The sequence below is a fragment of the Lolium rigidum genome, chromosome 3, assembly GCF_022539505.1.
Source record: "Lolium rigidum isolate FL_2022 chromosome 3, APGP_CSIRO_Lrig_0.1, whole genome shotgun sequence".
Lineage (NCBI taxonomy): Eukaryota > Viridiplantae > Streptophyta > Magnoliopsida > Poales > Poaceae > Lolium > Lolium rigidum.
The window spans coordinates 251,713,819-251,738,140 of record NC_061510.1 but is presented as its reverse complement, the minus strand read 5'-3'; the positions used below and the strand labels follow the sequence as shown (position 1 = coordinate 251,738,140).

Here is a 24,322-nt window from a genome sequence, read left to right as displayed (position 1 = left end):
CAATATTTATGATATCTTGTTAGAATTTAATCACAATCGGAAAACTTTTAAGAAATTAAACAATCAACATTTGACCAAACTAAGTCGGTCTTAGTAAAGCTAGCTCATAACGTTGGACAAAAACATCAATTAAAAAAGTTCAATATTTTGAGAACTCTATCTATCATCCATGGCTTGCGTGGGATCCACTTGAGCGGAGCCTTCACAACCTTGGCGGTGGCAGCAGTGCCGCAACCTAGTCCTAATTGTTTTGTGCGGCCAGAGAATGAAAGAAACGAATGGTGAAGTGATGGTGAGTTTTTTTTAAACACAGTAAAAGCAGATGTCCTATGAGTAATTTTGAGAGACTGAGTCTAAGAAACTGATTCGATAGGTAGATTGGCGAAATCATCCGCGTCTCGCTATCAATGAAAACATCGCCTTCCACTTAAAAAAACAGGGTTTATAAGACATCAAAGGTATCAAAGTGAGGTTTGATCAGTGGTGGGTTAAAGATGTCATTGCCCTCGTAAAAATTCAATCACAGTTTGGTTCTCTTGGAGAATTACCCATAACGGAAAGGCCTGCACTCGAAGGGATGTGGTATGCTAGTGCATCCACATTCAGAGAAAATACTTCCAAATTGTCCAGGGGTGTAGTGCTTTGTAAATTAGCAACTTCGCAGGTTTACCACCACGGAAATTGTCAAGGATTTACAGTGGAATCATAAGGTAGGTGGATATTGTTGTTGACAACAACTTCTAGAGTCGTCGTTGAATTGTAGGTATGATACTAATATGAAAACACGTAGAATACTACTGTAGAGAGGGTCTATTTTCGTTCACAAACTATGGAACGAGACAACCTGGACTCAATCTTTTCTTATCATACGGATAGATATAGTCACGATCCATTGAACGGTATGCATCTCAGTGATAGTTTAAAGATCAACATGAAAAGGTCGGGCCTTTCATGAGGCAATTGAAGAAATAACACAAACTACTAGTCGTATATGTACATTAAAATATTCTGGGTGTCATAATCTATGTCCATAATTATTGCTTTTCAGTTGGGGTAAACTAATAATCATGGATAGAGCTTGCGACACTTAGAATCTGTTAAGGTTGCCCATTTTACTTGCCTTAAACATCTTACCATTTCGCAAGGCAGGTTGTGAACTACCGGGATCAAAAAATACTGTTTGGCGTTGTTACGGACAGGAAAGCGGACAAAAACTACATCTCCAGTTTAGGGCGTATTTGGTAGACTATAGCCATTTTTTGTGCTCCAGGGTGCATGTCACGTTCGAAACATGACTTCGACCATGTTGTTAAGTTTGTTTGGCAACCTTGGTTGTATCACTAGAACCAAAAGCATCCCAATGATTGATTGGATGCACGCAAGCATAAATAGCTATGGCGATGCAAGGTAAGGTGTTTGGTTGCATGCACACAATAATTGTTGTCACCTCTTCTCCCTATTGTTGTTGAGTTTGTTTGGTAGTCTAGGTTGCATCACTGGAAACAAAAAAATATTCCGGTGATTTACTGGATGCACACAAACATAAATAGCTATGATGATACAAGGTAGGATGTTTGGTTGCATGTACACAACAATTATGGCCACATATTCTCTCTATTGGTGACCGTACCATACTACACCACCATCACACACACAGGTGAGAAAATGGTCTACAAGTACTTAATTAAATCTAGTTCCTAGCTAATATGAATGTCAGTTTACTAGTTTAGGCCCTAGGTAATACAAATGGTGATTAATACTTACGGTCTAGTGGTAGTCAAAGGGGAAGTTCATCAAAGGGGATCAAAGAGGGAGTTCAACCTTATTCTTTTTCTTTGTTCTTGTTCATTGTTCCTTCTCAATGGTAAGGAAATCGGTAATCATAACTGCTCGGTCGGTTTGGGAGTAGCGATTAATCGGAATTCGAACGATTAACTGATTTTAATCGATTGGCTATTAATCGGTGCAACTTACACAAATTAGCAATTAAAAATAGTTTATATAAGAAAAATAATATTATATGAGCCTCTATATATTTGGCTCTACTTCTCTAGAGCATAAAATTTCAGAAAAAACATGTACGCTTCTCCTCCGTCACAGGATCCACTAGCCAAAGCCGCGTTCTTTCCTTCCACTTCTTCTCCTCTCACTTCTGAAGTTTATCTTCTCCCACCACCTACCTAGAGTACGACCCCTCTTACACCTCAACCACCTAACCTACATGAAGGCATCCTCGAGCTCCTGCACGTGCTCCTCAAGGTGGTCGAGCTCCTATATCTGAGGTCTGGGCAACTGCTAGTAACTGGTCTGGGATTGCAAAGAACTAGTTGGCGACAGTGCAAATCGAGCTGCTAGAGGCTGCAATCAAGCGGAGCTTCGCAAAACCTATTTTATTGGGGAGGGGGTAGTGCATGTGCTAGCGATATGCATTGAAAATTTTGGAACTTTTTTGAAGAATTGTAGTAGTTAATCGGGAACATACCTAGTAACCGGACTTTCAGTATGATTAATCGGGCTAAAAGATTAACACAGACGATTAATGGTAATCGACACGGCCAGGCCCCTAGTAGCGATTAATCGGCCTAGTTTTTTAACAATGTTCCTTCTTCATCCCACATTGCGTTTGCGCACTCCATCCTCTTGTTCCTACATGCTTCATTGTCGTTTAGCTCCACACCATGGTAAGTCTCGACTTCATCAGACGCAACCTCCTCTAGGACAAGTTCATCTAGACCCCAACCTAGGATCTAGTTGTTGAAAATCCAAGAACCAAGAACCAACTTAATGGGCTCCAACGACTCGATGCATACACACCGTGGTTGTCTGTTTTGGTCTGGGCGGACATCCGAGCACCAAAACCCCAGCCATCAAACTGACACAAATAGACCGGTGTGCCTGGGGCGACCCATTCCAAGCCCAAATTTGGACTCAAAATGCGTCAGCGCGGACATCAAGCGAGTCCATGCGCATCCCCTCTTCTTTATCCATGGTTATAAATATACCCTAGAGGAAATCATGGATGATGTATTTCCTAATGTATTCATATGGTGTCCATGTATGAACATTTGATATGTATCATCGAATATGTGATTCGATTGTGGAACTATTGTATTCAAGATTTCCCTTAGTCGTCAAGGTTATGTTGGGCACACCTCTTAGACTAATGTGCAAGTTGGCTGATGACTCGGCTCCACTTGTCATGGGCATGTGATACTAATCCGACTTACACGGACTCGGCTAAAGTGTTTAGCAAGTTGGTCTAACCCACATCAAGATGCAATAAGAAATTCGTCCTTTGATCGTTAGACCTGAGGCGATCGCATGGTCCGAGTTATGGATTGGTCGATTTAGGTTCTATCAAGCGATGTTCTGTGACAAGGCAGCTATAAAGGTAGAGTTCGGATCGACTGAGAAACAAGCTGCATGAGATGGATAATCAAGACTATGCCCCTCCGATTGGAGAGATATTCTGTAGGCCTTCTCAGATGATATGAAAGCATGTCCATGCGCAACTCGGCTAAGTGTTAACCGAGGCGGTCGACTAAGATTTAGTCGTATGAATCACATATCATGGATCGATAAGAGAGTTGAGCTATTATGACATTAACTCCCGTATAGCTTTACAAGGTATATCGTGGGCAAAAGAGACTTAGACATAAGTCACATTGAACGATTAGTCATCATGACTTCACAATGTGTGGAGTAAACTGGTTGGCTTACGGAAATCATCTACGGACTAGCATCATGCACATCATATAGGAAGGAGGTTGCCGATTTTCACGGGAGGAATCAAAACAGAGCCAACCAGTTTACTCCACATCATTCCGTAGGGATTTTTTTAACCAAATGAGTCTAAGTCTAGGATTTAGTTAATCGAACGCCTGAGATGCACCTTCTTTTTCTGCCGGGGAATGTACTCACGCCTTGACTTGACTAGGTTGTTGGGGAGCCATAGATTTTGAATGGTTGATAATGTTATTCAACTTGCATCATTTATTTAGTTTGTTGCGTTGTGGGTATCTGTTCACGTCTTAGATCGTCACCGGCCTCCCAAATTCTTTCATGACCGTGACATTTTTTTCGTTATATTTTTCTCATAAGATGAGGAGTGTGACATTTAACCATCTTCTTCGTGCCATTTGCTTCAAGAGGGAAGTAGCATTGACCAGTTCCATCTAGTCCATGCCAGATACGTAGTATGCAGTAAAGGGTCGTGGTAGCTACCTTTGCACCGATAGGCAATGGCCATGGCCGGCCTACCATTTTCACATACGTCATGTAAGAGAAAAGGAAACTAGCTAGCTACCTTTGCACCGATAGAGTATACACACATTGATATATTCTCTTTATCGAAAAAACAGGGTGCTGAAAGCTCCCACACATTGTGAAGTCTATTGTGTAAAGAGGTTAATTCTCTTTATCGAAAAAACAGGGACAGCACCCACACATTGTGAAGTCTATTGTGTAAAGAGGTTAATTCGAACCCAGGACCTGCATGACACAGGTGAAATACTCTACCACCTACACCAGGCCTGCCCTTCAGAGTATAAACAATGAGCTAGTACTTAATAAAACAAAGGGCGCTAGTGCGCTAGCAACAATGTATAATACAATATAGTACTCTCTATGTCTCTCATCTCGACGAACAAGGAAGGGGGAGAGCCAAAGGACCCCAAAAAAAATGGTTATTGAGGAACGTGAGGTTAGCTTTTTGTTACTACATTCAGCCAAATTTTCAGCAGAACATTATGTAGAAAGAAGTTGTCTGAAGAAGCACTAGAGACTCCAAGGAGATAATCTATAACATCCTTCTACAAGTTTGAGTTTGGTCCACCTTTTGTTACATTCAGCCAAATGTTCCATCTTTAAGAGAAAAACCTGAAAATTTCCTAAACTGAAACAATTGGTACTAATTAATCTGGAAAATTTAGAGACATTTTTTTACTAGTCGTTTAAACGTTAAGTTTTTGCTTAGCTTTAACCATTTTTTGAAACTTTTCAAAAAATCAGAAAAGAATCTAGTAATGGAAACAGTTGACACTAATTATTCTAGAAAAGTATGAGACGATGTTGACCAGCAGTTTGAAAGTCTTGTCACGTTTTGGACCAAAACTTTGTGGTCTCTGCAAAAAAGAACAAACATTCCTCGATACTGGGAGATTCTGGTGGTCGGTTGAAAATTAAAGCAGACAAGATCAGACGTGATTTCCTGACAACATATTGCTTCTGATTCCCGACACCTACATTCTTTTAGTTGTTATATAGTACAGCAGGATGTAGTATCATCGTGTGAAGATATGAACTGAACGTCACAGGCCGGGTGTGACCCAGTAAACGCACGAGAGGCAGTAGTCTAGTACAATAACGCGATTTCCTGCGTTTAGACCCCCGACCACGACCACATTTGCACTAGCTAGCCAAGTGCTTCTGGAAACAAAAACCAATAGGAAAAAAAATCCTCCCGCTCTGATCTATATATAAAGAGCAGGCGACGACGTACAAGCAAGACATACGCACAAACTAGAGTGCACAAGTAAGCGTATATTATTGACGATCGAGATGGCAGCCGGCGGCGATGCTACCGAGATCAAGGAGCACTTCGTCCTTGTGCACGGCGCCGGCCACGGTGCCTGGTGCTGGTTCAGGCTTCTCCCCTTGCTCCGGGGCCACGGCCACCGCGTCTCCTGCGTCGACCTTGCAGGGGCAGCAGGCAGCCGCGTCGACCCTGGCACCGTCCGGTCGTTTGACGAGTACACCGCGCCGCTCGTCGACCTACTGGCTGCGCTGCCGGACGGCGAGAAGGTGAGGATGCAACTTACCCACATATGGTGTGCAAAACTGCAACTGAATGCATGCATAGATGCAGTTTTTTGTTTTTGTTTACTGCAATACTCGTTTATGCACCAGTTATTTGAACTCCTTTTTTTCAGAACCACAAAAGACCTACATTTTGAGGTAGATGTTTCATGACCACACTTATTTTTGTCGCTATTTCAGTAAATCACTTTCTACGACTTCCAACAGACTGGTCAGACACGTAATGTGCTAGTGCAACTTCATAGCAAATGCCGCTTGTCAGATAGAGAAACTGTGTAGTTTTCCAAGCCCATGAGACGGAAAAGGTGTAATTTTGCAACAACAAAAAAAGAACTTTAAAAGTGTAGCTCTTCGATAGTTTATCAAGAAACCTAGTACGTAGCAAAGAAATTTACTCACAATAATATAATTAAATCTTGCGTTACTGATTGGCAGCACGGTAACAAAACTAACATTAACATATTTCCTCAGGTGATTTTGGTTGGGCACAGCGCGGGAGGGCTCAGCGTGACCCATGCAATGCATCTATTCAGCGACAGAATCAAGCAGGCAATCTTCATAGCAGCAGCCATGCTTCCTTTTGGCTTCGAAACAGAAGAAGACATTAAAGATGTGATTTAATCTCCTTCTCTTTTATCTCTCGTTAGTTCAATTAAGCTCTCCTATGTCTGATCACAATAGCAGCTTGCACTAGTTCTTTTAAGATTTTCAGCTGAAACTTAATTAACAGGGCATACCTGATTTATCTGAGCTTGGGGACGTGTTTGACCTCTCATTTGGCCTGGGGCTGGATCACCCGCCAACGAGTGTGGGACTGCGGGAGGAGTTCCAGCGGAGGATCCTGTACGAGCAAAGCCCCCAAGAGGTTAATTAATGAAATTGCAGCGCTCAATCATCTACTGGTGTATTATATGTCCTAGTTGCAGCACTGTAATTGTAATGTTTGTTCAGGACTGTGCGCTTGCCTCCATCCTGCTTCGTCCATGGCCGGCTGCTCTGAGCGCAGCCAGGTTTGGGAATGGCAAGAGGAGCACAATCGACAAGGTGCGGCGCGTGTACATAACAACGGCGAAGGATACCATGGTGAAGCTGGAGCAGCAGGAGGGAATGATCCGCCGTTGGCCGCCGATTGAGGTGGTGGCCATGGACACCGACCACAGCCCCTTCTTCTCTGCACCAGAGCAGCTCTTTCAGCTCATCCTCAAGTCGCTGTGACCAGTTGTATACACCATGCATGCTCGCTGGGCGATGGCTAGCTGCTCCTGCCCTTGTATTCGCCGGTCTTCGCTGTGCGATGTTACATGACAATTGAGTTAAGCTCAGATGTACAACACATGAATATAGCATGTTGATACATATAAACATAATATATACTGCATTTGATCTTCATGTCGAAATGAGGCAACCAGCAGTTAGCAGAGCAAGACACTGCAAGACATCCGCCGATAATTTAGCACGTCCATCAGGGCCAAACGCCAAACATAATGCAGGGAGGAGACAAACCAGCTGGTCCACACGCTATATCTTGCCACTTTACATGCAAGATATGTAAGAGAGCTCCACCTTCCATGGCATCCATTTAAAATAGAATTCACTGGACGACCTGCCTGGTTTTGACATTTGGAACTGGCCATGCAGATACAGTTCCCCTGGCAATTGGTATAGAGATGGTGATGTACTCAATGGGAAGAAACTGAATGGGCATGGCAAAGGATCACTTTGTGCTTGTTCATGGGGAAGGGCATGGAGGGTGGTGCTGGTTCAAGCTCCGGTGGCTCCTTGAGGGTTCTGGCTACAGGGTGACCTGCATAGACCTTGCCGGAGGTGGCGTCGACCCTACGGACCCCAACACAGTTCGGACATTCGAGCAGTATGACAAGCCACTCCTGGACCTCATCTCCACCTTGCCGGATGGTGAGAAGGTATTTCCGTGCACTCATTTAGAAACTACTCATCGCGCAAAATGTCCAAAATGTCGAAGAATTGTGGGCAATTTGGTTTACCGTGCAAAACTCACTTCGATCGAATTTCAGGTTATTCTGATGGGACATGGCATCGGAGGCCTGAGTGTGATTCATGCAATGCATGAATTCGTTGACAGGGTCAAGCAAGCAATTTTTGTGGCAGCTGCTATGCTGCCATTTGGACTTCAGACTGATGAAGATAAGAAAGATGTAATGTTTCCAGACTTATCTTTCTTTTGTCCTCAAGCATATGCCACCTATCTAGTGCTGACAAAGTCAAGCACTTGAATATTACATAAGAATGCCGGCTCGTTCCCATGTAGTCAATTACATGATATAACTGATATAACAGGTTCAAAAGATCTTGGAAAATTTACTGGATTTTTTCGGTATTGGTATTACAAAAATAATTAGAAAAAGTCTAGTTTGAGTTCCTCAACTATGGCTGAATTTTGTTTTGGTCCCTAAACTCTAAACCCGGTGAAACTTAGCCCTCAAGTTTCAAAGAGGACTTTCAAGAAAAAACAGAATGTTGAAGAAAATTATTGGAAAATATAATAAAAATGGAGTTCCCTGGATTCTCTTTTTTTTTTTTAGTTTTGAAGCAGTCGATCCTGCCATCCGATTAGATAGAATAGAAAGTTTAATTATAGAGTCTTTGCAAGAGCAAAGAGCAGCTTCCAAAGCCCGCAACCGAGACAGGGCAACAAGCCTAAGGTCTAAAGCCTGAAACCTAAAAAGCAACCGCTAGGTCTCCAGGATCCTGAGAGTGAGCGAAAGCCCTCTGCGCTATATCCTCCCAAATAAGGTGAGCCACAATGTCTGGCATCAACGACTCGTTCGGAAAATCCTTCTATTCCGCTCTTTCCAGATGCCCCAAATGGTGTAGATGAAGGCACCATTAGCCTCCCTTCGTTTCCCGCTTTGAAGCGTTGTGACCATGCCGTCCCACCACGAATTTAATCCATGCCCAAGCACAGGCGGTGGCACCCCGATGGTGCCATTCCACCCAAAAATCTTGTCGCGAACCGACTTGGCGAAGCTGCAGTCCAAGAGTAGATGTTGCACCGTGTCTGGGACTCCGGGTGTATCCAGTTTGCAAACGGGTCCCCCTGAATTGCCAGATTGTCTGTCGTCAAGATCTTCCCGTGAAGCGCCAGCCAAGCAAAAAACCGCACTTTGGCTCCGCATGCGCGTTCCACACCTTGGCCGTCCTAAACGGAGGACAGGCCCCGGCGAACTGACAGCGATAAGCCGAAGCCGTAGAGTATACTCCCGATGCGGTCCAACGCCAAGAGATTGCATCCGCACGTGGCTGCAGCACCACCTCCCGAAGGGCTGCCCAAAGCTTGACCAATTGGGCGAGCTCTATCGCAGTGGAAAGGCGAAATAGGGAGAGCAACCAGTTCCTATCCTGCAACTCCTTCGGAACTGTTCGAGACTTCCACGATGCAATGGCGAAAAGCGCTGGGAACTGCAGCTTGAGAGCGCCTCCGGGCATCCACCGGTCGTGCCAAAACAGGCACTTGGCGCCGTCCCCTATAGTGATATCCGTTGAGGCCCTGAACAGCTCCATATCTGTGGCATCGCAAGGAAGTGCCATTCCTTGCCAAGGTCTGGCCTGGTCGGCCCAAGCATACCAAGGCCAGCGAAGCCGCAAAGCCCGTCCAAACTTCTCAATGTCGAAAACGCCAAGGCCGCCCAGCTCCTTAGGTCTGCATACTGTGCTCCAGCTGACCAGTGAGTGCGGTCGCGATCCCGGTACTGCTCCAGGCTTCATCCAAAGGAAGCCATGCTTAATTTTCTAAATCGGTCGCGATTCTCTTTTTATATTATTTTTGAAATATGATGTTCGCCTTTTTCGTGTTGACTTAAGTGGCACATGTGCCAAATCAATGGCACATCATCGGTGAAACCATTTTGAGTGGGCAAGGGATCAAATCAAATGGTAAAATTTAAGGATCAAGCTTGTCATGTTTTAGAGTCCTGGGACTAAAACTAAACTTGGTCAATAGTTGAGGGGCACAAAATGTACCTGTTTTTTTTTTCAAGCTCTACTACACATCTTTTGCAGATCTGTCATTTCGTTTGATGGCTATAGATTTACTAAGTGTGACTAATGACAGCTTCTGCATATTATTGTGTAACAGGGATTACCAAGTTTGCCTGATAATGAGATTAAGTCGACATTCGGTGCAGGAGCAGATGATCCTCCAACGACTGTTGCTTTGAGATTAGAATTCCAACGTGATCGGCTATCCCAACAAAGCCCTGAAGAGGTACTATATTGCTTCAGGCTTCAGCCAATGTGCTCATCACATCCACAACTTCATTAAGTTGCACATATTCCGTTGCCATAATTTTCGATATTTCATGAAAAGCTATTGCTATCATTTGTGATTCCTGAACAACCTCCTGAAGAACTATGCGTAGTACTCCACTTAAGAGGCAAATAACGATGCGGGTTTTGTGTAATGTTCAGGATTCAATACTGGCTTCAATGCTGATGCGACCATGGCCTGTGAGTGCTATTAGTACTGCAAGCTTCGAAGGAGCTGACGAGAGATTGAATCGAGTAAAACGGGTTTTCATAAAGACGGAGCGTGACCACATGCTGGACCCTCAGCAGCAAGATTCCATGATCAAGAAGTGGCCACCCAGCGAGGTTTTGGTCATAGATACAGATCACAGCCCTTTCTTCTCTGCACCGGAACAGCTCTTTAATCTAATAGTGAAATCTCTATGATGCAAATATGCAAAACACTAGACTGTATAGTGGATATATTCGAATTCTTGTAACATCACTTATACAAAATGATAAGTATCATCTGAGTTAGGGTCACATCTTTGTGAAACAGAGTTTCATGGAATCTTCAAGGTAAATCTATAACTGGTTTGAGGGTATAAGTAAAACATGGTTTAACGAAAACATTACCCTTTAACTTGTGGGGAAGTAAATCGAATCAGTGCCTTTGTATTTCCAGTTTGGATACTGTGCCATGTTATTCCAAAAATAATAATGGTTGGATCCACCTTGCCCCTTCTCACATACAGATCCTTCCCTTGCTGCAGAACAACAGAATGAACCTTGCGTTATGGCTTATGACTTCATGCTTTGCAAATCAACAAATCCAGCATTTAGAAACATGAATGTCTTTACACCTTTGTATTTTCAGCCGTATGGATATTTTGTTCTACCAATTTAACAGAGGCCTCTGTTTCAGCAAAAAAGACACGCATGTGAATGAGACAACCATTTGTTCAAACGCATGGATTAGACGCTAAGCAGTTTGATCCAACAACACAGCAACAAATAGAAGCGCTGCTCAGCCGCGCATTCGATCAAACAGGTGCCGTGCTGCTGCCCATGCACAGCCACTGTTGCTAAGAGAGTAAGCGGCTTCTACTCTTCCTATCACGCTAGCTACTCACCTGGAGCACCTCCTCGCCGTAGCTGCGGTCATCGAACGCCAGGAGCCAGCGGCGGCGGCGATGATGCCGGTTGCTGTTCGCGGGCGCGCCGCGCCACCAGACCGGGGTTACTCGTGTTCGTGCGAGACCGCCGAGCGGGTCCAGCACACTGACCGCTTTAAACCCACTTCGACGCTGACCAGTGGACCCCACGTGGCAGTAGGAGACGCACACCGCGAAGCTTTGGCTAATCTAACCCACAGAGGGAGAGAGACGGCGCGCATGGCGACCGCGGCGGCGGCGGGGGTGGCGTCGCTCCGATACTTCCCTTCCTCCCTGAGGAACCGCGTCTGCCCCGGAACTACCAGCGGCGGCGGTGCGGTCACGTTTTCTCCGCGGCGGGGTCGCGGTGCGTCGGCGGCGGCCGTTGCGGCGCCATCGCGGGAGGCTGAGCCGGCCTCCTCGCTCGGGGACCTCACCCGCGTAGACTTCCCCATCCTCGACCAGGTCTCCCCTGCCTATCTCCCTGTCATGTCGTACTTTGGTCCGGCTCGGAGAGTTTGGAGGCCAAGTTTTGAGTTTTATTGACGGAACCAGTGTTATAGGCGCTCATCTAGTTTTGATTGTTCCCTATAAATTGTCGGATCGTTCTTGATTGTCGCGCTTCTAGTTCTGATTGTATGAGGGTGTACTATCTGTATTTGGTCTGCTAGTTGCTTGATCAGTCAATGCTCCATGGACATGTATTGCAGTCTTGTGGGTGTTGTTGGTTATTCCTGAGCTATCCCATCAAAGCTTCGCGTTGACCATTTGTTACTGTAGTAGTGAATTTAGTTAGTCCTGGTTAGAACATTTATGTAGTTTTGCTTCCCTTAGGCCAACAAATTCTGTTATTTGTTGGTAAGACAGATGCAGGATTTCAGAGTATCACTGTGTCTGCTATAGTTACCAGTGTGGATATGTTGATTATTATCGGATTGATGCAACTTCTAAGCTGATATAAATTTCACGCGACTCTCATTTGATTCGCACGGGCATGTGCAAGATCTTCTTATAGACTGTTTGTATTTGTAGAACGTTTTGTGAAATAGTTGTTGCGCTTGCATTGAATTCTGATTGAGTATATTCAGGTGGGGACTCGTTCCCCCCCCGGTGAAAATTCAAAAAAAAAAAAAATCTGATTGAGTAACCGCAAGATTAAGTTTTTGATTCACATGTTGGATTCTTTTATGATTACTATATGGTGGAGCTTACTTAGCCATGCAGTTCGTTGTATATGAGATTTTGGCATTCGAGTGAGTTGGCTGTTAATTCATTTATGATCATTGGAACTTGCAGGAATTCGATGGTAATAAATTAGTTTACTTCGACAATGGTGCCACATCGCAGAAACCCTCTCATGTAATGAAAGCCCTAGATGACTATTACCGATTTTATAATTCGAATGTTCATCGTGGCATTCATGCTCTCAGGTAATTTTTATGTTTTCCATTTGCATCTTAATTGGGTGTCGAGTGTAAAGATTGTACTAGTAGCTCAAATTTGCATACATATTCGCTATCTCTTTTTTGTATGAGCATGCATATCATCTCTAATTGCGAGTGAAGCAAAGGGGTGACCCTGATGTAATATCAGGCGCTAGCTACCTAGAGGTAGTAACATGTGCATTAGACGGCTCTTTTACTCCCCTGCTAGGAGTATGGATGATATCACGACTGAACACTCTAACAGCACAATTTTTTTTTAAATAGTAGCTTCTCATGTTTTGCCTTGCACATCTTTTTCTGTGATTAAAAGTGATTTGTCTGTTTTGTGTGGTATTTCCTGTGATATATGATGATCAATTGCGCCACTGGTAGAAAGATACAGTGGTGATTTGCTTCATAGTATGCTATTTCTTGGCTGCTAGCTTTTAGCACTGTCAAGTAGATTATCTTATGTTCTGTATGCTCTTAGCGTTTGTGCACATGTACATATGCATGTTTGCTATGTATGGATCAGTGTATGTGTCGATATGCTTTGCTCCTACTGACATGTTTCATCATTTAAATCAGCGCGAAGGCTACTGGTGCGTATGAGGCTGCAAGAATAAAGGTTGCAAATTTCGTGAATGCGGCTGATAGTAGAGAGATTATTTTCACTCGTAATGCTACAGAAGCTATCAATTTAGTAGCCTATTCATGGGGCTTATCTAACTTAAAGCAAGGAGACGAGGTGAGACCTCTTACTTTTCCCACCTGATACATTATGTGCTACTTGTCAGCTGTAACTTCTGTTTATGCTCCTATTTTGATGCATATCATAGTGATTATTATTTGCCAATCACTGTTTTCCCTTCTCCAAGTATTTATGCATCCTCTTATTTTCTCTCGTCTTTTTCTAGCCTATTAATTTGCAAGATCTACCATTTTTCAGATGAAAATATTGAATTTATCTCAGTTAAAAATTCACCAAATGTTTGTGTCTATTAGGATTTGTGAAAATCTGCAGCTATCTGTGCACTTATTAGTTGTTACTAACAATCTATCTGCTATTTTGTCGACCAGATTGTTCTTACAGTTGCGGAGCATCATAGTGCGATTGTTCCTTGGCAATTTGTTTCCCAGAAGACTGGTGCTGTTCTAAAGTATGTTGGGCTGACTAAAGAAGAGGTTCCAGACATTGAGCAATTAAAAGGGCTTCTGTCAAACAAGACAAAGATTGTTGTTGTCCATCATGTTTCAAATGTACTGGGTAAGTAGGTGTATTCCTTCTTTGTGTAATTTAGTGAAGGTTCGTGGAAGCTATAAAATTTCCGCTAACATGGCCTCCCTCCATTCCAAAATATAAGGCACATAATTTGGTCAAAAGTCAATGTCTTCTAAGTTTGACGGACTTTATATAGATAAAAACATGAACATCAATAATACCAAATCATTATCAATAGATGTACCATAAAACATATTTTCATCGTGTATTTATTCAATATTGTAGATGTTGATATTTATTCTATATATTTTGTTAGATTTAGTAAGTTTGGACTGTTTGTACACCTTCTATTTTGGGACAGAGGAAACATTTTATTATGTGCAAATTTATTTGAGATGCCTTTTGTGATGAAAGGATATTATTGCTAGTGCAAGGCATGCACGTTTGAGTCAAAATGTGACGCAAATGTGTGTTTCAGTTGAGTGAAAGCATTATGGAGTACAAATTAGAATTAGTTATGTCAGACTATTTATTAATGACAGAATGGTAACTCAAGTAGCTTCGTACACTTCTATAAGATACTTTATAGTTTCTTTGGTACCGGTTGACTGTAAGTCGGCATGGTATTCTGAGTGTCTGACTTGGTTCATTTATTTGCATTGTTTGGTCACGATGGGTTATGAGTTATGCGAGAACGCTAGATTTATGGAAAATCTTCGCTGATTTGGTCCCCACCATTCTAATTTCCATTTCTTGTTATTTCTGTCTTGATAGAACAGTTACTGAGAAGGATTCTAGTATATCTTATTTCTTAATTACTTCCAGGTTCAATGCTTCCTATTGAGGAGATTGTAGCATGTTCAAACAGAGTCGGAGCTAAAGTTCTTGTAGATGCTTGTCAAAGTGTCCCCCATATGCCAGTTGATGTTCAGAAGCTTGGTGCCGATTTTCTTGTCGCATCCTCGCATAAGGTTTTTGTTATCAATTCTCTGTTAGCAACAAATTATAGTCATTTCACCAACAGCAAAATTATTGACCTTTACAAGTTATGGGCTTAACTTCTCAGATGTGTGGCCCTACAGGCGTCGGATTCTTGCATGGAAAATTCGAGATCTTGTCATCTATGGAGCCTTTCTTAGGTAAAATACTGTAAGGCAGAAGGAATTTCTTTTCTGTATCAAAGGATAAATTAGGTAGTTAGCTCCTCTTGTTGAAACACAGCCATGACTAAGACTAGGTTTCCTCTTGAAATAAGCATATTGTTGTAAATAGTCTTGAAATAGTATTTTCCTTGTAGGTGGTGGTGAAATGATTGCAGATGTGTTCGAAGACAAATCTACATATGCTGAGCCACCTTCTAGGTGAGGAATCGAGTTTCAACTTCTTCTTTTGATCATTCCAGGCTAATTCATATCTGTCATTTCATGCTATCATATGTTATTATGTTATGAACAAAGACGGTGCAGAATAATACATTAGCACAAATGATAGAAGTACATGGTATCATGGACAGTTTTTTAGGTTAACTTATATTGGTCGGTTTCTCGACCGATCTCGTTTATTTCCCCTCACTTGATCCTGGTAACAAACTTTCAGCCCATCACCTCTATTGTGCCTCTGCCACTGCTCTTGCACGCCGCCGCCCTGCTCTCATTCCGAGCTACGATCGCTGCTGCTTCATTCAGACGTCTCCCAGCACTGATCCTGCTCTTCCTGCAGCCTGTAGGGACACAGCCGCCTTGCGCTGTACCTGCTCCTCCTGCAGGACCCTCTTTTCTGCCGGTGGAGTTCTAGCCGACTGCTTTTCCTCTTTAACTCACTCGGCATGTCGTGCTATGGAAAATCCACAAGATAACATGAGGAACCCTTACACCCCTGTATTGCTACGGACTAAAAAGTCGTCCTACAAGTTTACAGTACTAATTGTTTTATTGAATTGAGGTGCGACTCAGTGTATCCGCGTAGAATGAGGTGTTTCTGCAGAACAGATTAAGTGGGTGGTCTTAATCTTGACTTCGGTAGTAAATATAATAGTCGGTTTGATCTTAGGGAAAACTGAGCACCACCAACTGGTTTTGTTTATAGAATTAACGATAAAGATATGTTGTAGTTTTAATTGTTTTACAGTTCCATTATTATTTTCGTCAAAAAAGCTGCCTTCTTAAGCGTTTTACAAGTTCGTCTCTGCTTCACATTTTTTGCAAATGCAACTGAAAAAGGACATCTGATATTGCACTTGAGATTTTTTTTTGTTGGATCTAAGTCTCTAACTATACTGTATACTGAAAAGATTTGAGGCTGGAACTCCTGCCATTGGAGAGGCTATTGCATTGGGAGCAGCAATAGATTATCTGTCAAACTTTGGCATGCACAGGATCCATGAGTATGAGGTCAGTTTTAATTCTTTCATTGTATCACCTCCCTTTAATATTTTCTTTGAAACATTGTTAGTCTTGTTCGTTCTTAGGATTGTGCATATTGTACTCTCCAAAAAGAGTTGTAAATTTATCCCTATGTTATTGCCTCACTTGTCATTTTGTGCCATCCAGAAAGAGTTGGGGGCTTATCTTTATGAGAGCCTTCTTTCCGTTCCAAAGGTTCGGGTCTATGGTCCAGCTCCTTCCCAAAGTGATCACCGTGCTCCTTTATGTTCTTTCAATGTTGAGAATGTTCATCCAACAGATATTGCAGAAATTCTTGATCTTCAGGTATGCTGATTTTCAACCACTGCATCAGGACCTACAAAGTAAACCGATTATTGATTAAGCAGTAGAGCTTATTTCTACAGACCAGGTGCTTAATTAGGCACCTCTGCTACAGAAATAAGCATTAATGCTTAAGGATAAACTGGTTTATTTGTACAAGCACATTTCTAAGCATCTTGCATTGTACATGCCCTCACATACAAATGTGTGTTCTGTTTTTTAGCCATAGTTGTACTCCTTGTGTGCTAGCTCCGTGCTTCTTTATTAGATTGCATAAAGAAATTTTCCTGGGAATTTTGTGAGTCTCCACTATGTGTTTTCTAGGAGCTACTTTTTTGCTTAGTTTCACCTGCAGTCTAAATGAGGGTAGAATTCTAGGTATATTTACATCGCATGACAACCAGAAACTATAGCAAGTGAACACCCGGCATAGTTATGAAAATATCTTTTTTTTCAACTATCTTGTTGAACTGCACAAAAGAATTGTGAATAATAGAACATTGTGGCCGAATTGTTGTCTTTTATGATGCATTTTGCATACTGGCATGAGAAATATGTCTGGTAGCACTAGCAATGCAGAACTGATATATGCTTGACTATTTTGTTTCAGCATGGCGTGGCAATTCGGTCAGGGCATCATTGCGCACAGATTTTGCATCGAACCCTCGGTATCACCGCAAGTGCCCGTGCCAGTCTTCACTTCTACAACACAAAGGAGGAGGTGGATGTCTTCATCCACGGACTTAAAGATACCATCGATTTCCTTACTTCCCAACACTAGTGCAGTCCAGGCAGCAACGTACAGAAAACCTACGCCTGCTCATACTAATGCCTGCTGTCTATCAGGCTTTTCTTGTAAATCAAGCATGGGAAAGTTTATGTAATCCTTTTTGCAATCTTGAAGTTTTGAAATAAGCCTTATGTAGCTCGGGCAGTTCAATTTGCATTCTGAAACCATGGAATAAGCATATATGTTCATTAGATCCACTTGTGGGCAGAAATCCTACATAAGTAGATATGGAAATTATGTCTGAAAGAGAATGGCAAAGATCCATGTAACTTTTGACGCCTCAGACATTGCATGGTGCTACTGCACCTGCATTTGCATGCATCCTCTTTTTTTCCCGCTCTTCCTGCCTGTAATGATTTCAGGGGCTTTTCTCCTTGATCCATCTTCTCAGTTTTTGGTGGCACACATGATACTGATGATGGACACTCATAAGCTGGGTGCAGTTCCAGGAATCTGTATGTATCTATCCTGATTGATTCCAGGCATGCACGCGTATGTTCCTTTTTCTTCTCATCGTTGGTTCCATCGACATCCGGAATAAAGGGGAGGTGTTCCTGGTGACATGTTGTGGTAGACTGGATCCGGTTAACCTGTGCTGGATCTCGGCAGTGCCAAAAAGGAGAGGTGCGCTTGCGTGATGAACTGGAAATTAATGATATGTGGGGTAAACTGAGGTCCTAGCCTTTTAACAGTGTCGAATGAAAGGTCAGATCTGTGGCAGTGTCCATGTTTGGCACTGTTCAACGGTAGTACATCGTCGTAGCCAAAACGTGAGATTTCCGCTCTGACTTATAAGATTTTGGATATTTGAATGTGGACTATATTTGAACTGAAATAAGATTTAGAAAAAGTTAGAACATCTTGAAATAGGCTTATATAGTACGTATAGATACATCTGCACTAAGACAAATCTCCGATATCCTTTTATGAATGGAGGAAGTATGTTTTTTTTCGATGGAAGTTGGTATTTTATGGTGAACTGATACCAAAGAAAATTTGTGATATCAACAAGCATCACCAATTTTCTTTGGTATATATACATATAAGTGGATTGCATGACCCTTTCATCGTTACTTATGTTGGCTGATGCAAGAAACTTGATATGGTGTCATAGCCCAATGTCTTGAGTTAGAGTTTTGTGTGACGCAATTTATTCTAAAATTGTTGGTGCCCTCTCTATCCATGTACAAAGACTCTTGTGCCTAGCCCTGAGTTTCACGTGTTGACTTTCTCTTCCATTGTCATATGTGAGGAGAGGTGTTGATGTGTGTATAATTGAATTGTCTGGCTCTTTGAATATTGAGTATAAATCATAAATAACTTACGGAGCTGGCAACCATCTGCTAACACTATTTTCTCTATTCTAGAATAACTGATGTTTTAGTTTTTCTCAATTCTCAAGTCAAATTACTTCAAGTTTGACTAAATTTATAGAAAAATCTATAACATCAGATTAATTATATTACATTCATCGTACATCAAATTTTCATGCCATATAGATTGAATGTTGTACATACTGATGATTTTTAAATTCGATCAAACTTAAAGAAGTTTGAGTTGGCACAAAACTAGAACTTTCTCTATTTTGAAACGGACGGAGTATACCCTACAGCCTACTGATATGAACTTTGGCATGGCAAGATATAAAAAAGTAAAATAATTGTAAAACCACGTAGGAGATGATTCTCACACATATTTCCCAGTCGGAGCATGTAACCTAACCAAGTTGTGGACTTGTGGTTGTATTATTAAGAGAGTAGTAATGTAGTATAACTTAGCCAATTAGTGACGTGCGTTCACAGGGATGTATTTGTGACCGTCTAATTCTATATTATGTTTCTAAAAGAAAACTAGATAACAAAATAGTATACTACAGTATAGCAAAAAGTGCCTTTGACACATGAGCACCAGTGCTCTCGATTTTTAAAAATCATATTTTTTGAGTTTCAAAATATTTGAAATTTCATATAAACATTCTGAAGGTAGTGTAGAAATTTGGAGAAAATATGTTATATTTCGAGCTATAAAAAAGATAAATTTCTGGCAAATATCTACCACTATACGTCGCCACAAACTTGTTTTTTCTGTAACTCAAAATACAATGAAATTTCTACTGAAACTTCGCACAAACATTCAGGACTTTTAGTTGGCGCGTAGCACTTGAAGATATACTTGTGAACTTTTAGTTTTATTTTTTAAAACATTTCAAAATAGATGTATTTAAAAATATAGGAAGCACATGCTACCATGTGCCAAAACACCACTCCCCAAAATAGACGAGTTTCTTCCCGTGTTGGCAGGTGAGGTGCATGTGGTCACTCACTCGGTGTGCCGGTGTACGGCCGGGGCAGTAGGCGGTTCTCTCCGGGGGAGCACGGCCGCATGCCCGCGGAGTCGCTACAGCTCGCTCCATGGGCTCCATTCCATTGACCTACCTCTACGCAGTAACTGTGTGGAGTGGACTCCTCCAACTGTGCTCCGCCCCTGCTGCTCTCTTTCGACTGTGCTCCTGCTCTCCCTCTTTCTTTTCCTCGTCATTTTCCAATTTTACTCCTTCGTTCTGCCTTGTAAAAACGCTAGCCACTTTGTACCGAAGGAAAAGAAAGCGCAGAAATAGAAAAAATAGAGAAATCCTACATGTAAAATAGAGGGTTATTAAATACGGTTTTGCTATTTCTCAGTCAACTGAGATTTTCTTAAGTCTAAGTCATTTACAAAAATGTGCTTTGAGTTGCACTTTTCTGTTAAAAAAGTGCAATTGCACTTTTCTAACAGAAATGTGCAACTGAACCCAGTTGCACTTTTCTTTGAACTGTAGTTGCACTTTTCTGAGTTGACTGAGACTTAAGAAAATCTCAGTCGACTGAGACTTAAGAAAATCTTAGTCGACTGAGACATAGGCACACCCTATTAAATATAGGAAAATTCCAGGAATAGTCGTTGCGATGAAAGGCATGAAAAGCACATGAAAAATGCCTCCATCTTACACACCTAAATCAAAAAAAACTACTACCCTCGTTCTAAAGCTTAAGACTTATATTATTTTTAAAAAGTTAAACTATGTCAAGTTTAACTAAGCTATCGAGAAAAATGCTTCCACCTTACACTCGATTACAGTTGACAACTTCTATGTTTCTACAGATTTATCATGGATATTATTATGAGCATGAATATATACAAGATAGCGTTGAGCTATTCATCATTTACACACGGATAATTGACCTTAGAGTTTTGTCTCGATATTTAAAAGGCATATAATGTTTTCTTCGGTTTATCGCCTCATTGAGCTGACATTGCTTTTACAAGTGACAAGGATAATGATTGAAAGGGCTTACTCGGCAACAAATATCATCAAGGCCGATGCGAAACAAGATGTACGAGATGGCTTCTTCATGAGGTGCTACATTGAGCCAGGGATATTCAAAAGTCTTGATCGATAAAATTATGGAAGATTTTCAAAATTAGGTAGACCATTGCCATTGCCTAGCTAGGACTTGCATTAAAACTCCAGTGTTGGTATTAGGTTCATCTTATATTCAAATGTGTTTCTATATCAAATGTACTACTAAGTGAATGTGTGATCGAGAATCATATATATACTCCCTCCCTTTAATTAGTAAGTCCTATAAATTTAGTCAAAAGTCAGTGTCCTCTAAATTTAATCAATGTTATTATATATACAAAAAATAGAATATTTATGATGCCAAATCAACATCAATAACAACCCGTTGCTCTAAAATGGAGCTATGACATAGACCAAACATTCCCTGCCTCAGATGTTTTGCTTCCTTCGCCCACTGGTAGCACTAGTTACCGGTGTTTGCCCCTCGGTCAGTCTTTGCGTGCCTGGACTATACAGGATTTCTAAAATAGGAAGTCCCAAAAAAGAGATTTGGATAGATTTGGAGATCCATACGCAAACAGAAGACTCGGTCGTGTAGCGCGCATGCAGGACATATGTGTAGCGACAAATAAAACTTTACTGGGATGGTTAGGGAAAGAAAATCAGAAGTTTTCCAAGATAGATGATCTCAGTCACCTTTCGAGATTTTTGGACCATCGCGTCCAATCAGACAGTATCAGAACTTCACTCCTTGTATAACGTGCGGATTAAAAATTATTTTGCTCTATTCAGGCTATTTTCAAGCTCGACCAATTCAAGTGACTTAGTTTTACCAACACATGGTAAACTAAGAGTCAAGTACCTATATAACTACTCCATCTATCAATAGTTATCCTGCATTTTAGGTTTGATTAAAGTCAAGCATCATAAAATTTAACCAATCATATAGATAAAAGTATCAACATCTCTGACGCCAAATATATATAATGGAAAATATAATAATTAAAAACAATATATATTTTATATTGTAGATATTTACATTCTTTCTTACACACTTAGTCAATGTTTAGAAAGCTTGAGTTTGACTAAACTTAGAATGCAGGCTAATCCTTGACATAGGGAGTACCTCCATTCAAAAATAAGACACATATTACAAAAATTCAAAGCATATTAATTTTGACGAAAGATACAAATAAACATATAATAGATTAATAGTTAATAAATATAGTAATAAAATATTTTTCCATTTTAAAATAAGTATCTTAGATTCGCAAATTCATAGACATGGAAATCTCGATTGATTTGCGGCACTTATTTTGAAATAGAAGTACATAGTATGGTGGATCTATTAATAATGTAGATGCTTTTGTTTTATTTTTGAACTTCGTTAAACTTAGAGAATGCTGAATTTTTACTAAATTTATAGGGCTCCTTTGATTTATAGGATAGGAAAATCATAGTACTCCGTATTAAGATATCATCAAGAAAAAAAAAAGAGCGGGCTATTTGATTTAGCGGATGCCTCGTCCAGAAGCTATAGAAGTTGCGGTATAGCGGCAGCTAAACCATTTAGCAGTTTTCTCTATAAAAAGCAATATATGTCATCGAAACAAAGAATTTCAGGATGCATATCATGGAAAATAATATTTTTTTGTCTCCAGAACTATTTCATTGCTTCTAATCTGTTACGGACCTAAACAGATTTGCCAATTCAATCTACAATCCTTATTTGTAAAAAAAGTGACATCGAATGGAATGAAATTGAATAGGCAAGATGAATCTGTTCAATCTACAGAAGTATAGGATAGACAAGCAATTAAGCCTCGATGTAGCAGTTCTAGTATTTGAAAAGACAATCAAGCTTCTATATACAAATTAGTTTGGGGATTCTAGTGTCTAGCAGCTGAAATAATTCACAGTGGAACAAAGAGTAAAGGACAAAGGAGTACAAATAATCCATCATGGATTTAGGGCGTGGTCGGTCGCCTCGATTCAGACCGTGTCCCGCTAGCCATGGTCGTCATGGCCTAGGCGCAGTAGCCATGGTCTACAACCGGCTTGGTGCTAGCGTTTCAACCGACGAAAGCAGGTATTGGGCTTCAAATTATAGCGTGATGAGACCATTTTGTTAGTGGTGATATAGCTCCTCTATCGGCTATGGCGCAGCTGTAGCAAGCTATTTTTTTTTTCCTTTATCATGGACTACAAGATTACTATAGAATATGTTCATACAAATCAAACAACTTATATAGAAAATTTTACTATATGATGCAAATCCTACACAAATTTCATAAAAATCATATGAATTAAAGAGGGCATATGGTCTGTAGATGTAGTAGCATCACGTTCGATGTTTGAACAAACAGCAAAATGAGTCACAGAGTGGCCTGATACACAGGTACGAAGCATCACGTGCATAGATGTGGCTCAGGTTATCACTGGTTCCCACAAGAACGTGAAACGCAAGCAAAAGGTCTTGTCCCGTCAAGCCTCGGCAGACACGAACAACAAAACAGAACATCTCTTCACTGGAAATTACGAAATCGCCCCTGGCCTTAACGGCAGCACGGCCGGTGGAGAACGAGACACATCTCGGGATTTTTCTCCTGCTACTAGTACAGTACAACTTATTCTTCTCTCAGCCACAAAAAAAGAAAAAAAAGCTTATTCTTCTCTCCGGAACGCCAAAAAAATTTCGGACAAAAGTTATTTCCGCACGCACGCCTTTCAAAATTTGCAGACTGCCGAGAAAGAAAGTAGTGTAAAAAAGCAAGTTTGAATGAAAGTCTCTTCCCAAAAAGTTGCGGCGGAGCAGGAGCTGCTGCTCCGCTTCCGGCGGGGCTGCAGGTCAGGCGGCCATGAGCTCCGGCGCGGCGAAGAGGTCGTCGAGGTCGGCGAGCTCCACGAAGTCGGCGCAGGGGTCCCACCTGCTGCACGTTGTCGTCGGAGGGAGGCAGAACTGCGCGAGGCTGGCCAGGGCGGGCTCCTCGTCGGCGAAGCCCATCCCGAAGGCCGCCGTGACCTCCTCGTCCGCGTTGACTAGGGACCACGGCGTGGTCGGCGGCTGGGAGACCGAGGCTGCCGGGGCGGACGTCGTCTGGGGGCAGGGCGATGGGGGTGAGGACGTGGACGGCGACGGCGACGGCGCGGACGTGGTGACGGTGGAGAGCGGCGGCGAGGGGGAGGAGGAGGAGTAGTAGCAGGAGGCTGCGCGGTTGATGTTGGCGCCCGGGCCGTGGATGCGGAGCGCGGCGGCGTCGTAGGCTTGGGCGGCCTCCTGGGCGGTGTCGAAGGTGCCGAGCCAGACGCGGCGGCCCTGCTGGAGGTCCCGGATCTCCGCCGCCCACTTCCCCCACGGCCTCATCCGCACGCCGCGGAAGCGCGGGCCGCCGTAATTTCCGGCCGGGCGCCTCCTCTGGGCCGCGGCGGCCCTCCTCCTGGTCGCCCAGCACGGCAGGTCGATCTCCCGCACGCACCGCCGCACGAACCGGCGCTGCTGCTGAGGCTGGCTCGTTTCGTCGTCGGAGTCGGAGTCGTCGGTGGCGTCGGCGTCCGCGAAGTGCACGCGCACGACGCGGCGGCGAGGGAGCTGCTCCTGCTCCAT

At 42.3% G+C, this 24,322-nt stretch overlaps 4 protein-coding genes across 4 annotated transcripts; 3 read left to right on the top strand and 1 right to left on the bottom strand.

Annotated features, from left to right (window-relative positions):
- Positions 1-5,559: 5,559 nt before the first annotated feature.
- On the top strand, positions 5,560-7,198 carry LOC124696366 (methylesterase 17-like). The gene is made up of 4 exons (XM_047229104.1): positions 5,560-5,802; positions 6,253-6,429; positions 6,548-6,682; positions 6,769-7,198. The coding sequence occupies exons 1-4, from the start codon at positions 5,560-5,562 to the stop codon at positions 7,030-7,032; spliced, it is 819 nt and encodes a 272-aa protein (XP_047085060.1). The 3' UTR covers positions 7,033-7,198.
- A 55-nt stretch (positions 7,199-7,253) lies between these two features.
- Positions 7,254-10,623, top strand: LOC124699318 (methylesterase 17-like). The gene is made up of 5 exons (XM_047231639.1): positions 7,254-7,365; positions 7,456-7,739; positions 7,851-7,991; positions 9,932-10,060; positions 10,264-10,623. The coding sequence occupies exons 2-5, from the start codon at positions 7,515-7,517 to the stop codon at positions 10,525-10,527; spliced, it is 759 nt and encodes a 252-aa protein (XP_047087595.1). The 5' UTR covers positions 7,254-7,365; positions 7,456-7,514; the 3' UTR covers positions 10,528-10,623.
- An 836-nt stretch (positions 10,624-11,459) lies between these two features.
- On the top strand, positions 11,460-17,696 carry LOC124703289 (cysteine desulfurase 1, chloroplastic-like). The gene is made up of 10 exons (XM_047235516.1): positions 11,460-11,699; positions 12,531-12,664; positions 13,247-13,406; positions 13,739-13,925; positions 14,706-14,851; positions 14,947-15,019; positions 15,178-15,241; positions 16,171-16,270; positions 16,430-16,588; positions 17,196-17,696. The coding sequence occupies exons 1-10, from the start codon at positions 11,475-11,477 to the stop codon at positions 17,364-17,366; spliced, it is 1,419 nt and encodes a 472-aa protein (XP_047091472.1). The 5' UTR covers positions 11,460-11,474; the 3' UTR covers positions 17,367-17,696.
- Positions 17,697-23,566: 5,870 nt separating this feature from the next.
- On the bottom strand, positions 23,567-24,322 carry LOC124696365 (dehydration-responsive element-binding protein 2D-like). The gene has a single exon (XM_047229103.1). The coding sequence runs from the start codon at positions 24,320-24,322 to the stop codon at positions 23,567-23,569; it is 756 nt and encodes a 251-aa protein (XP_047085059.1).